The sequence below is a fragment of the Chlorocebus sabaeus genome, chromosome 21, assembly GCF_047675955.1.
Source record: "Chlorocebus sabaeus isolate Y175 chromosome 21, mChlSab1.0.hap1, whole genome shotgun sequence".
NCBI lineage: Eukaryota > Metazoa > Chordata > Mammalia > Primates > Cercopithecidae > Chlorocebus > Chlorocebus sabaeus.
In genome coordinates, this window is record NC_132924.1 from 111,855,802 (window position 1) to 111,870,483 (window position 14,682).

General features: G+C 46.9%; 1 protein-coding gene across 1 annotated transcript; it reads left to right on the top strand.

Annotated features, from left to right (window-relative positions):
* The first annotated feature begins 1,059 nt into the window (after positions 1 to 1,059).
* Positions 1,060 to 10,298, top strand: TMEM213 (transmembrane protein 213). Its single transcript, XM_007983085.3, has 3 exons — positions 1,060 to 1,242; positions 4,581 to 4,652; positions 6,192 to 10,298. Exons 1-3 carry the CDS (start codon positions 1,161 to 1,163, stop codon positions 6,359 to 6,361), a joined length of 324 nt encoding a protein of 107 aa, XP_007981276.3. The 5' UTR covers positions 1,060 to 1,160; the 3' UTR covers positions 6,362 to 10,298.
* The last annotated feature ends 4,384 nt before the right edge of the window (positions 10,299 to 14,682 follow it).

Sequence of the window (14,682 nt, forward strand, 5' to 3'; positions counted from 1 at the left end):
AGTCCACAGCTCTCCGCTAGCCTCCTCACCTCACCCACGTGGGCTCACCTGGGCTTCCAGGTGCTGCTGGTACAGCCCACCTCTGACACCTCCTTACCTCTGCGTCTTTACTCATCTGTCCCTCTACCTACAGTGCCATCTTCCCCTCTCCCCGTCAAAATTCTAGCCATCCTTCAAGACCCGAGCCAAATGCCATTTTCTTTCTCTCTTCCCTTCCCTCCCCTCCCCTCCCCTCCTTTTCCTTTCCTTTTCTTTCCTTTCCATTCTTTTTTGAGACAGAGTCTCCCTCTGTCACCCAGGCTGGAATGCAGCGGCAGGATCTCAGCTTACTGCAACCTCTGTCTTCCAGGTTCAAGCGATTTTCCTGCCTCAGCTTCCTGAGTAGCTGGGACTACAGGCATGCACCACCACACCTGGCTAATTTTTGTATTTTTGTTAGAGATGGGGTTTCACCACGTTGGCCAGGCTGGTCTTGAACTCCTGACTTCAAGTGATCCACCTGCCTCAGCCTCCCCGAGTGCTGGGATTACAGGGTGAGCCCTCATGCCCAACCTCCAATGCCATTTTCTTCTTGAAGCGTCCCACCAGCAGATGTGACCTCCACTGTTGAAACCCACAGTGCTTTATCCTTCCCAAGCCATTCCCCGAACACTGCTTGGGGATTGAATGATGTATGTTTATAATTAACGCACTTCGAGAGCAGGTATCTCCCGACTTCAGCATAGTGCAATCAGTGCACACAGTAGGTGCTCAGTGAATATTGGACCAAATGGAATTGAGCATCCATGCTACACCTGCAGATGGGAGAGGCAGCAAACTCATGTCCCAAGAACCAGCATAACACAGATCTCTCTTATCCTCCCCTTTTTTCTCAATAAGGACAAAATCTGTGCTCAGGGGAGAAGGGCATAGCGTGCCCCTCCCTTCCTTCCTCAGCCAACAGTTTGGCTTCCCTTCTAGAGAGGTGAGAGAAGGTGTGACAGGCCAAGTTTCCTTTGCTCCACCCCATCGTGTTTCCCCCAAACACCCAGCATAAGTTCACGTCTGGCAGAGTTGCTTTCCAGCTCCTGCAGGCTGGAGTCGGCTCACCTGCAGTAGGCACTCAGCACAACTCTGCGAGACCGGCTCACCTGCACCCGGCACTCAGCACAGCTTCCAGCATGCACAGCCTCCCCACTGCCACCCGGGCCACCTTGATCCTCGGCCTGGCCTTTGCCTCCCTCCACTCGGCTTGCTCGGCAGGTAGCGTTATGAGCTTTATTCGTGGCCAGGCTGGGAAGCGGGAGGGAAGGAGGGAAAAGAGAGGTGGGAGGGAAAGGAGGAGGAGGAGGGGGAAGATTCTTTGGCCAGGGTTGGTCCTGCACAAAGGAAGGAGGAAACAGAACTTTCTCATCTGAAGGATTAGGCAGGGGGTGGGAGGTGGGGCTGGGGTGGGGGTGGTCTTAGGTTGGCCTAAGACAGAGATCAGGTACTCAATTCCTCATCTAGGGCAGGAGCAGTCACCTGTCTTGGCCTTCGCCACACAGAAAGGAAAAAGTTATTTGCTGGAGTCTCACCTATCAGAGGACCAAAATGACATCTCTTGGTCCGCTGTGTCCTGAAGGCTCCTTCTCAGCCCCCCTGAGCTCTCGTGCTTTGCAGTCCTCTCTGTGCACATTTGTGTCTGACCTTCCCTTTCCTAAATCCTCTGTCCCTCTCTGTCCCCTGTACTTTCTCTGCGACTTTCACAGAACCTGACTGCCAGGAGGGCTGCCATTCACTGTCTCCCACCCTCCTGCCTCCCCGGGCACTGGAAATGTGGGTTATCTCCCTATTTTCCTACAGAGGCTGGAAGGCTGATCTACACCCGCTGCCTTGCCCTGCCAGGCCGGGGTCTGCAACTCATGGCAGAGGGACCTTGGTTACCATCTCATGGTCCTGGCTTTGATCTTGTTCTCAGCCACCTCAGGCCACCACCACATTTTCTATGCCCTGCAACACTCTCCCACTCCCAAAACCAACCCTGCACCCCAAAGTCCTGTATCTGCCCCTCTCATCCTCAGACTCTCTTCTGCAGCCACTGCCAGGGGTGTTGGTTTTGAGGTTCAAGACGTGCGCTCTGGAGCTGCTGAGCCTGAACCCAACTCCATCTTCCATGACTCACTAGCTATGCGACCTCAAGCAAATTACTTTCCCTCTCTATGCCCAGTTTCCTCCTTTATCTCATGGGGACCATCATAGTGCTTGTCAAGAGGCATTGATATAATTTCATGTAAAGAACTTAGAAATAGCCCATAGAAAATTAGCCAGGCGTGGTGGCGGGCGCCTGTAGTCCCAGCTACTCGGGAGGCTGAGGCAGGAGAATGGTGTGAACCCGGGAGGCGGAGCTTGCAGTAAGCTGAGATCAGGCCACTGCACTCCAGCCTGGGCGAAAGAGCAAGACTTCATCTCAAAAAAACAAAACAAAAAACAAAAAACCAATAACAACAACAAAAGAAATAGCCCATAGAATGCACACAGTGAATGTCAGCAATTATAGTAAGCACATTCATTTTATTTTCCAGCTTCACCCCTCTCCAAATTAGAGTGCTGTTTCTTTCTACTCACCCTAACAGTGCCTTGCTTGTGATGGGAGCTGAAAATTAGAAGACAAGTTTAACTGCACTGAATTGTTGGGTCTTCCCAGCAGCTTTTCCTGTGGAATAGCCCCAAGTGGGCCAGTCCCTCCCTCGCTTCTGGCTCTGCTTATAAGGGAGGAGGGTGATGTTTAAATTCTTAGGAATTTTCACCGGGGCTATTCCATTTGAACCATAGAAAATTACTGATATCGAACAATTTTGACCTATAACAATGGCAATTTCATAAGCTTGAACCTAACCCTAGCATTCAGCCAACTAGGGTTTTTTTCCACTCACTTTGGAAGAGGACAACTTCCATTCTAGGTGTAGAGGTGAGATGAAAGTCAGGGCCAAGGAAGTTATTTGAGTCATAAGGAAAATTAGAATAGTGAGGAATCAGTTTCTCCAAAACAAATAAAGACCAGGCTCTAAGCCATTTAGCTGTAAATAATTTACAGTAACAGATTGCATCGAGGCAATTACTATACTTTAAGCAGGACATTGGAGTGGCTTGGGGGTTGGGTGGCATAAAATTAGTCTCAGCAGCAATTTCATGGTTTTAGCTAAACAGCAGGTTTCTTCTTAACTCGTCCTGTTGTGTGACAACATGCACCTTTGAAGGACACGCTGACCCATAGTCAGGGGAGCCTTGAGAGTTTCCACACCCACCACCTTTTTTTTTTTTTCCTTTTTGCATTCCCAAAGAAGCAGAATGAACAGTAATATAACTTCTAGGAAGGTTCTTCCAATCCATCTCTTGGTTTCCATCTACCTAGGTCAGCATTAGCACTGTCTAATAATAGAACTTACACTGAGGGTGGAAACGTCCCATGTCCGAATGGTGCTTCCAATATGGTAGCCACTCTTTGCATGTGGCAGTGGAACCCTTGGCATGTGTCTAATGTAACCAAGAAGCTGAGTTTTTTACTGAATGTAATTGTAATAAATTTAAACCACCACAAGTGGCTAGTGGCTGCCGTATTGAACAGTATGAACTTAGAGGTCATCTCTCTTGTCAGTTATGGACAGGAACCTGGATGCTTCAGATCCCTAACCCAATCCCACACCCCAAGCCGACAGGACTTTAAGAATTCATGCTGAAGTCCTTTTTATCTTTCCACTCCTTGCTCACGAATCAATCTATGTGCTGCGTGTTCTGGCAATCTCTGGGCTTGCTTGTATGATGTTTAATTTTCTTTGACAGCCATCATTCTGGAGGCTGGAAGTCCAAGATCAAGGTGTTGATGGCTTGATTTCTCCTGAGGCCTCCCTACTTGGGTTGCAGATAGATGCCTTCTCACTGGGTCCTCACGTAAACTTTTCTCTGTGCATGTATGCTGCTGATGTTTCTTCTTCTTCTTTTTTTTTTTTAGACGGAGTTTCGCTCTTATCACCCAGGCTGGAGTGCAATGGTGTGATCTCAGCTCACTGCAACCTCCGCCTCCCGGGTTCAAGCGATTCTGCTGCCTCAGCCTCCCAAGTAGCTGGGATTACAGGCATGCACCACCACGCCCAGCTAATTTTTGTATTTTTAGTAGAGATGGGGTTTCACCATGTTGGCCAGGCTGGTCTCAAACTCCTGACCTCAGGTGATCTGCCCACCTCGGCCTCCCAAAGTGTTGGGATTACAGGTATGAATCACTGCACCCGGCCTCTTCCTCGTCTTCTAAGGACCCTGCCATATTGGATTAGGGCCCACCCACAGGACTTCATTTAAGCTTAACTGCATCTTTGAAGGCCCCATCTTCAAATACAATCACACTGTGGGTTAGGACTTCAACATATGAAACTGGGGACAGGGGAACAGAATTCGGTCTATAACAGGGAGTTAGCTTTGTTGCAGAAAGTCTCAATATGCCCATGCTGGAGCTTCTATGATACTTTTATAATACTCACTACTGATTTACAAAAAAATATTTCAAAATCTATGCCCGGGAATGGCTTTTGCTGGTGCCTGAGACTATCTCCCATCTTTTCTTCCAGAAGCAAGCGGCAGCAACAGCTCAACCTTGACCGCTCACCCCCCAGACCCTGGGACCCTGGAGCTGTGCCTCAGTAAGCTTCTCCTGCCAACTGTTCTAACCCCAGAACTGGCCCTCAGCCTGCGAGGGAAACAAAGGCCTCCCCGCTTTCCGTTGGTTGGTGTCAAGTGGCCAAGGGCCTTCCTGGCCTTCCTGTGCACCAGTGTGGTTTGTCCCAGAACTATTTGCAGAGCAAGTCTAAAAGGCTTTCTTGGCTCTGATCCCCATCTAGGTGCACAATCTTTGACACAGATCGCTTTAATGACCCATCCCAGGTCAGCAGCTAACAATGCCCTAGGTTCAAATGCTTAAAGAAGTTTGGAGGTGGAAAGGCCATAAAAAATCATCTCGTCCAACTTCCACCCAATGCAAGAGCTTGGTTTTGCTGTCCTTGACATAGATATTTCTTCTTCTTCTATGCACGTTCTTCCTCCTCTTGCATACTTCTAGCCACAAGGCACTCAGTAATCCATACAGCAACCACTATTATGCATGTCTAGCTAATAGAAAGTTTTGCAGCTGGGCACAGTGGCTCACGCCTATAATCCCAGCACTTTGGGACGCCAAGGTGGGCAGATCACCTGAGGTCGGGAGTTCGAGACTAGCCTGACCAACATGGTGAAACCCCGTCTCTACTAAAAATACAAAAAAATTATCAGGTCTCTACTAAAAATACAAAAAAATACAGGTGGTGGCATGCACCTGTAGTGCTAGCTACTAGGGAGGCTGAGACAGAAGAATTGCTTGAACCTGGGAGGCAGAGGTTGCAGTGAGCTGAGATTGCACCACTGCACTCCAGCCAGGACAACACAGTGAGACTCCCTTTCAAAAAGAAAAGAAGAACATTTTGCTTTATTTTGTCTGGTTCCTTTTATCCTGCCCTCATTGAATGACCGAATGCATTAACTTGGGCACTTAAAAGGAAGGGTAGGCTGGGCGTGGGGGCTCATGCCTGTAATCCCAGCACTTTGGGAGGCCGAGGCAGGTGGATCACTTGAGACCAGGAGTTCGAGACCAGCCTGGCCAACAGGGCGAAACCCCTTCTCTACTAAAAACACAAAACATTAGCCAGATGTGGTGGCATGCACCTGTAATCCCAGCTACTTGGGAGGCTGAGGCAGGAGAATTGCTTGAACCCAGAAGGTGGAGGTTGCAGTGAGCCGAGATCATGCCATTGCACTCCAGCCTGGGCGACAGAGTGAGACTCTGTCTCAAAAACAAAACAAAAAACAAAAAAAAAAGGGAAGGGTATTAGGGAATAACACATAGAGGTTAAGAGTATGGCTTCAGAGTCCTGCAGACTTGGTTTGAGTTCTCCTTCTTCCATCTTGTGACCTTGGGCAAGTTACAGCCTCAGTTTCTTCATGTAAAATGGGAATAAAAATTGCACCTGTCACTTTGTGAGGAAGGCATAAGCTAATGTGTAAAAGCACACAGCACAGTGCATGGCACGTAGTAGACCCACATCAGTGTCAGCTACCGCGCTGTGACTGTTCTGTTAATATTAATGGTAAAGAAGCCTGGGTGGGACTGGTGGTGCATGCCATCATCCTTGCTCTCCCTTCCCCACCAGACGTGGACTTCTGCCCACAAGCAGCCCGGTGCTGCCGCACAGGAGTGGACGAGTACGGCTGGATCGCGGCGGCTGTTGGCTGGAGTCTCTGGTTCCTCACCCTCATCCTGCTCTGTGTGGACAAACTGATGAAGCTAACTCCAGATGAGCTCAAGGACTTGCAAGCGTGAGACCCAGGCTCGGTGCACAAAACAGTGATCGCCACCAATTTGTGGCTAATGGGGAAGGGGAGTAGGGCTAACATGGTTTCTATTATTTAAGTCATTTTCACCTTTAAGCTTCAGTTACTTTTACAAGGGAAAGAAGAAAGAGCGGGAGAACCAAGTGAGGCAAGCCACTGCTGCCCTTGCATGCTGCTCCCAAGGGCCCCTGGGCCTTCTGAGCCCAGGTGACTCCTCTCTCAAGATAGTCCTTCTGGAATTTGTCCTGTTTTAACCTTTCTTCTAGGCACCAAGGGAGGTGCACAAGAAACTATAAGACTTATAGTCTCATCGTCAACATGTTCAGAAACAAATGCATAACCTTCTCACCAAAACCAGGTCATTGGCTTCTCTCCCTGCTTGAGTCCCGGGCTTAACTGTCATTTCAGAATGTGAGAATCAGTCAGGTATGGTGGCTCATGCCTGTAATCCCAGCATTTTGGGAGGCAGAGGTGGGCAGATCACTCAAGGTCAGGAGTTCCAGATCAGCCCGGTCAACACGGTGAAACCCTGTCTCTACTAAAAACACAAAAATTAGCCAGGTGTGGTGGTGCACACCTGTAATCCTAGCTACTTGGGAGGCTGAGGCAGGAGAATCTCTTGAACCTGGGAGGCGGAGGTTGCAGTGAACCAAGATCATGACACTCTGTATCAAAAAAAAATGTGAGGATCGGTCGGGCGTGGTGGCTCATGCCTGTAATCCCAGCACTTTGAGAGACTGAGACAGGAGGATCACTTTAGCCCACAAATTCAAGACCAGCCTAGGCAAGATGGCGAGACTTTGTCTCTATTAAAATTTTTTAAAGTTTAAAATTAAAATGTGAGAATCCCCTTGACACTCCCACCATCTTCACCCACCTCGGGTCCTTCTCCGGCTCTCCTTCTGGCTTCATCCTGTCTTCGACGGCTCTCCTGTCCCACCCATTCTCCCCGCAGGTGCCCTAGGTCTGGCCTTCACTGCCTTCCCCTAGGGATATTGCATTCTGTCCTCACTGCCTTGAGGATCTTCCTCCCCAGCTCTTCACTTCCTATGGGCAGCTGCCAGGATAGGAGCTGTCACCTCCTGCTGGCAACAGTCAGTAGCTCCTAAGGACTAAAACTTCTCAGCCCAGCATTCAGCTCTTTGTAGGAGTCCATGTGTCCCCCAGCACATGCAGGAGTAAGGACTCTGACTGGCCCACTCCTCATCCTGGTGTCTTCAGCTTCCGCCTGCCATTTTCTTGTCTGGGATGGCTGCTTCCCAACTCCACCTCCAGAATCAAGGATATTCCTCCAAACCCAGCTTGAATGCTTGATCTGCCTGGAGCCTTCCTGGTCATCCCTGGGTGACCTGGAGCTGGTGCTCTTAGCGCACTTCTGTTCTGCCCTGACGTGCAGCTGTTGTGAATGGGCCCCTCCGTAGTTTATCCTTCCTCACCCCCCTGGGGCATAGTACCCTATGCAAGTTTGTCCAGCAAGTGCATGGGTGAATTAATGAATGAACGAACAAATGAGTCTTTGCCCTAGACGACTTAAGGTCCTCACTCGGCATTAGGAGCCTCCATTTTTCTCCAGATGGTTGAAATAACCAGCCTCTGAAGGAGCCAATGGTTTGGTCACTGCTCTCTCAAATTACAGTCATTGTCACTTAGCGTGGAGAGTGGACGTTGCACATTACTGTGAACCCTTGCAGAGGAGGGGAGGGCAGGTTTATCAGAAGAAAGGACAAAATGACTCCTTATGAAGCAATTTCTGCCCTCTGTGAGAAAACATGTATTTAGATCAGACAAACTCTAGTCAAAATACGAAAAAGAAAAACGAAAGACCTCTGAAATAGGAACAATCTCTCGAAGAGGCAAATGACTCAAAACTGCTCAATTGCTCTTTCAGAAAATCTAAGTAAACTTCCCTGACAACAGAAACTGAAGAGATTGCCTGGTTCATCTTGTAGTCTTCCAAAACAGCAGATAATTTCTGAATCTCAGATGTTGAATCAGTACAATGGGATGGATTTCTTGTTCCTAAGTGTTAAATGATCACATACATAAAAGTGTCTTAGCCTGAGCAACATAGTGAGTCCCTGTCTCTACAAAAATAAAAATAAAATAATTAGCCAGGCGTGGTGGAGCACACTGATAGTCCCAGCTACTCGGGAGGCTGAGGCAGGCGGATCACTTGAGCTAGGGAGTTCAAGGCTGCAGTGAGCCATGTTCATGCCACTGTACTCCAGCCTGGGCAACAAAGTGAGACCCTATCTGAAAAAAAAAAAAAGTGTCTGCATAATGCCTGGTGCATTTTGTGGATATACAATATGAGTATGTGTTCCATGTTTTTAGAAATTCAAAGGAAGAGTTTCCATAATATGTGATGGTTTATTTCCCAAGAGATAAAAAGAGTCATTAAGGTGCATGCTTTGATTTAACATCTGCAAACATTTAAAAAATATAACAGTGTGTGACATAGCGGTGAGAGTACTATCTTTTTTTTAAAAGGGAAATTAAGATTTATTTCTGGCCTATGTGAACAGAAATAAGTCACTTTATCTCACTGGGCATCAATTTTCTATGTGGAAAATAGAAGAATTGGACCAAATTAGCAGTTTCAAGCTGAGCCGCAAAAGTTCATGGAGCCATTTCAGTCGCTTCATGGAATCGAAGTGGGCATGAGGCCCATTGTTCTTTCCACCTGAGCAGCTTGGCTCTTGTGTCATACATTAAACCTTGTGGTAGGGTCTTCTTTTTTTTTTTCTGCTTTAATAAGTGAAGGATCAGGACACCAGTTGGTGTCTGAGATGTCCTCCTGTCTGGGGAACCCACCCCATAGATTCTTAGACTACCTTGAAGTGAAAAGTATGTGCAGTCTGACATCTCACATTAAAATGTAGGCATTTTGTCAATTGCTTTTTTTTCATATGCACAAGCGAAAGGATAGAATGAATCAATACAACCACTCTTTTCCTTGAGACTATAAAGAAAACGGTTCTCTAGTTTGATGGTTCTACTTCCAGGATGCTACCTCTCAGATTTATTCTCAACAGAAAATGTTTTGATTACAGCAGACCAGATCTTTATCTGTCAATAAGTTAAAAAAGGTAATCTGGGCTGGATGTGGTGGCTCACACCCATAATTCCAGCACTTTGGGAGGCCAAGACGGGAGGATTGCTTGTGCCCAGGAATTTGAGACCAGCCCGGGCAGCATGGCGAAACCTCATCTCTACAAAAAATACGAAAAAATTATTTGGGACTGGTGGCGCATGCCTGTGGTCCCAGCTACTCGGGAGGCTGAGGTGGGAAGATCATTTGAGCCCAGGAAGTTGAGGCTGCAGTGAGCTATGATCTTGCCATTGCACTCCAGCCTGGGGGACACAGTGAGACCTTGCCTCAAAAAGAAAAAAAGAAAAAAGAAAATCTGAGAGGGAAAGCAGGCATCAACTTCCAGAGATCTAAAAATTTCCTAACTTAAAGCAACAGAACTTACCTAATGGTAGATGGACTTTTCATTTTAAAACTTTGCCTTTAGCAGTGGACACTGTCCTCAATACAGCTACAGTTTATGTAACACAGAGTGCATATGATATGGGGCATGCCTGTATCAAAATGTCGTATGTAGAAATAAAGTATTAAATATTAAGGTGTGGCACAATTATCTGACTTTAAAAATCATCATTTAGTGGCCCAGCATGGTGGCTCATGCCTGTAATCCCAGCACTTTGGGAGGCCAAGGCAGGCAGATCACCTGAGGTCAGGAGTTTGAGACCAGCCTGGCCAACACGGTGAAACCTTGTCTCTACTAAAAATACAAAAAATTAGCCGGGTGTGGTGGTGGGTGCCTGTAATCCCAGCTACTTGCGGGGGTGGGGCAGGAGAATTGCTTGAACCTGGGAGGCAGAGCTTGCAATGAGCCGAGATCGGGCCACTGCACTCCAGCCTGGGCGACAGAATGACACTCTGTCTCAGATAAATACATAAATTACATTAAATAAAAATCATCATTTAAAAATCTATTCCTGGCTGGGTGCGGTGGCTCACGCCTGTAATCCAAGCACTTTGGGAGTCTGAGGTGGGCAGATCACCTGCGCTCGGGAGTTCAAAACCAGCCTGACCAACATGGAGAAACCCCGTCTCTACCAAAATTACAAAATTAGCTGGCGTGGTGGCACATGATTGTAACCCCAGCTACTTGGGAGGCTGAGACAGGAGAATTGCTTGAACCCGGGAGGCAGAGCTTGTGGTGAGCCAGGATCGCACCATTGCACTCCAGCCTAGGCAACAAGAGCAAAATTCCATCTCAAAAAAAAAAAAAAAAAAATATATATATATATATATATATTCCTTTTCATATGCATGACACCTAACGCAAACAAAACAAATATACAATTTTTTATAAACAATTAAATTTTACAGCATGTAAGATTAATCAGCTGGACCTGGTGGTGCACATCTGTAGTCCCAGCTACTGTGGAATCTGAGGAGGGAGGACGGCTTGGGCCCAGTGATTAATTGCTTTGAGGGTGTAATGCCCAGTGATCGTGCCTGTGAATAGCCACTGCACTCTAGCCTGGGTGACACAGCAAGACATTGTCTCTAAAATAAAACAAAGCAAAACAAAAAATTAATCAAAAACAAGTCTTAGGATAGCTTGAGCCTTGTCTTAGTCAGTTTGGACTGCTGTAACAAATTATCATAGACTGGGTAGCTTCTAAACAACAGACATTTATTTCTCATGGTTCTGGAGGCTGGAAGTCTGAGATCAGGGTGCCAGCATGGGTGGTTTCTGGGGAGGGTCCACTTCTTGGTTCATGGACAGCCATCCTCTCATTGCATCCTCATGTGGTGGAAAGAGGGCAAAGGAGTTCTCTGGAACCCCTTCTACAAGGGCACTAATCCCAATCGTGAGGGCTCCACCCTTATGACCTAATCACCTCCTAAAGGCCCCACCTCCAAATACCATCACCTTGGGCACTAGGATTCAACAAGAATTTTAGGGGGACACAAATATTCAGTGTATAGGAGACCTCATTTCTACAAAAATATACCGAAGCATATTTTTAAAGTTGTAGAAATGTTAATCTAGATGTTTCTGATGAAGAAATTGCTCTGTCTGAACCCCAGTATCCATTTTGAAGTCATCTATAGGGGATCTTCCTTGCCATGTGGTAGGAGTGCCTTGTAAACACCCTCTGCCTGGCATCTACTTCCAGCCTTACCTGGCTCCAGCCCCTCCTCCTCACTTCTTCGAGAGTGATTTGTCTAATACATAAATAAGCAATCAAATCACCCCCTTCCAAAATCCTTCTGTGGCTCTGCACAGCTGACAGAACAGGATTTTTACTCAAGGTGAGCCAAAAGAGCTCTGTAATTGGATCTCCAGACATTTCTCTAGCTTTACCTCTTGCATATCCTTCATGCAAACAGGGTTCAAAATGATTCCCATTCCCTAAACACTCTATCCTCCTGGCCTTCATTTTTGCTGTTCACATGGCCTGGAATGTACATACCCTTCCCCAGAGGAAGACCTGCTGTGAACCAAGAGAAGCTTAAACTTAAGGCTCCCTTATTTGAATGGGCCCCTCTGAGGCCCTCAGTTTAATACTGTATTTCTAATTCTGTATCCTTTTCTTTTCTAAAGGCAGCCTCCCCTTAAATGTCTACATTTAAGGCCCCATAAACCTGGGCCTGCCCTTGCTTCCCCTCATCTTCCCCGGCCCCCAACTCCCGGCTGGATTTTGGTTTACTGGGATTAGTCTTCCAAGTCAAGTTGCCTCTTCCTCCCTGGATGGACACACATACACACACACACACACACACACACACACACACACACACCCTCCTTGACCAAACTCTAGCCAGGCTTTTTTTTGAGCCCTCTTCTCGACTAGACCTTAACCTTGGCTTATTAAAAACTACAGACTCTCAGCATAAATGATTTCATCCACTCTCTTCCCCTCACATTTAAAGACTTGACCAAACACTAATACAGCCTCTAACAGCTCCAGGCTGCACCCCTAGGATGAGCAGGAGGTGGAGACCCTGCCGGGGAGATGCAGCTAGAGGTAAGTGATGCCAGGCCAGGTCCCAGGCACATCATGTGCATGGCACACAGGTGCTGTTCCCATCCAAACGGAGCTAAGCTATGCGAGCGCTGGGGGCGGCAGGGGTGGGAAGTTCAGGACTCTCATCCAAGTCCTGGGGCAGCCAGAAGCCCCCTTCCAGTAAACCCCTCTAACACACTGCACATGCACACATACACACACACCCCAGCGCTTTGTCCTGGCCGTGCTCTGGGGATCCCTGAGCTCACTTCCCTCCTCTGCCCACAACTCATAGCCAATTCTACCCCTGCCTGACTCAGAATGGCAGCAGGGAGTGCCATGCCAGGTGTCTGAGGGGCTGGCTGGGTGTACTGGGCTCCAGGGTCCATGTGAGTGTAAAACTCAAGCACGCATGGCAACCACGCTGCTGCCCGGTGGGATCCAGAAAGCTCCAACAGAAGCCCAGGTTGTTCATCACACACTCCGTTTCCTTGAGGAACAGGCACCCTTTAAAATGTGCAGAGCAGTTCCTAAGGGCTGCTAAAACCCATGGAAAAAGGGAACTGCACATAAGATCTAACACTTGGCTTCCATTACATGCTCAAGTGCTACAAAGCACACTTGCTACATGGTGTATTTGCATATGTGTTGTTCAAACTGTGATAAAAACAAAGACTACAGTTAAAAAAAAAATTGATTCCAAACCATAATCAATCTCATGGCCAGACGGATCAAGAGCCATTGATCAAGGAGCCTAGTGCGGATGGCAATCCCATTCCACAGGCTGCAAATGTGGAGTTTCAGTTTCCCATTCTGAATGCAACTGATGTGAAATTGCACTTCTATGTGCAATTTCAGTGCATGTAGAAGCACATTTCTCTTTCCTACTAACACAGACAGGACCAAGGTGCAATTATCATATTTCTTTCATGACATGTTCCTTTCTATCAAGGAGGAATAAGAACCAAAATGGTCGTTTAAAAACAAGCAAATTTCTCTCTTTTTTCATTGGTTGAGCAAGTGGCTTTTTTCCTAAGTTTGTATTGTTATAAACAATATATAAAGCACAGAGAATAATTAAATTATCAAGCCATGAAAAGACACAGAGAGCCAGGCTCAGTGGCTCACACCTGTAATCCCAGCACTTTGGGAAGCTGAGGTGGGAAGATTCCTTGACTCCAGGAGTTCGAGACCAGCCTAGGCAACATAGCAAGACCCCCATCTCTACAAAAAATTTAAAAATCAGCCAAGTGTGGTGGCACATGCTTGTAGTCCAGCTACTCAGGAGGCTGAGACAGGAGGATCCCTTGAGCCTAGGAGGTTGAGGCTGCAGTGAGCCGTGTTTGTATCCCTGCACTCCAGCGTGGGTAACAGAGTGAGACTCAGTCTCAAAAAAAGACGACAAGACATGGAGGATATTTATTTGCATCTTACTGAGTGAAAAAAAGCCAATCTGAAAAGACTACATACTGAATGATTCCAACTATATCACCTCTGGAAAAGGTAAAATTATGGAGGCAGTGAAAAGATCGGTGGCTGTCAGGGGTTTGTGGGGAGGGAGGGATGAATAAGCAGAGCACAGAGGATTTTTAGGGCAGGAGAACTACTTGGAATTATAATGGTGGGTACATGTCATTATACATTTGTCCAAACCCACAGAATGTACAACACCAAGAGTGAACTCCAATGCAAGCTCTGGACTCTGAATGATACTGATGTGTCGGTGCAGGCTCATCAGCTGTAACAAATGCACCAGACTGGTGGGGGGTGTTGATAATGGGGGTAGCTGTGCACTGGGGAGCAGGGGATATATGATAACTCTGCACTTTCTGCTCGGTTTTGCTGTGAACCTAAAACTGCTCTAAAATATAGTCTATTAAAAAAAAACTGAGCTAAGAGTGTCTCAGAGAGTCTTAGTACCCACTCTAGAGAAAGATAATATTTAATCCATCAAATTCCTTAAATTTAAAATCTTCAATAACAAACAAAAGGACTGGTAGAAGGATAACTTCCGTATCTTACATACCAAGAGCACACTTTAACACCTAAATTCACTTATCAAGTCCATTCTTAGAATCACTGAATCGGTTAGAAGTGGCTTATTCACTCTTCAGGAAGTTATTCTCGTCTCTTCTGGAAAAATATATGACATACAGCCAATGTAGGCCCAGCTCTTCTTCATATGAAGTTTTATTCATCTAACCCCAGCTTTCTGATGTCTGTGCAGAGTCTAGTTTGTCATTCCTCTTAGTTCATGTCACTCTGTCACCATTGGCCTCT

What these genes read in the sequence shown, in the direction of transcription:
- TMEM213 (XM_007983085.3), top strand. Translation starts at nt 1,161, where the DNA reads ATGCACAGCCTCCCCACTGCCACCCGGGCCACCTTGATCCTCGGCCTG. An exon ending in CCACTCGGCTTGCTCGGCAG is followed by an intron (nt 1,243 to 4,580) that starts GTAGCGTTATGA and finishes CTTTTCTTCCAG; the next exon opens with AAGCAAGCGGCAGCAACAGC. An exon ending in GACCCTGGAGCTGTGCCTCA is followed by an intron (nt 4,653 to 6,191) that starts GTAAGCTTCTCC and finishes CTTCCCCACCAG; the next exon opens with ACGTGGACTTCTGCCCACAA.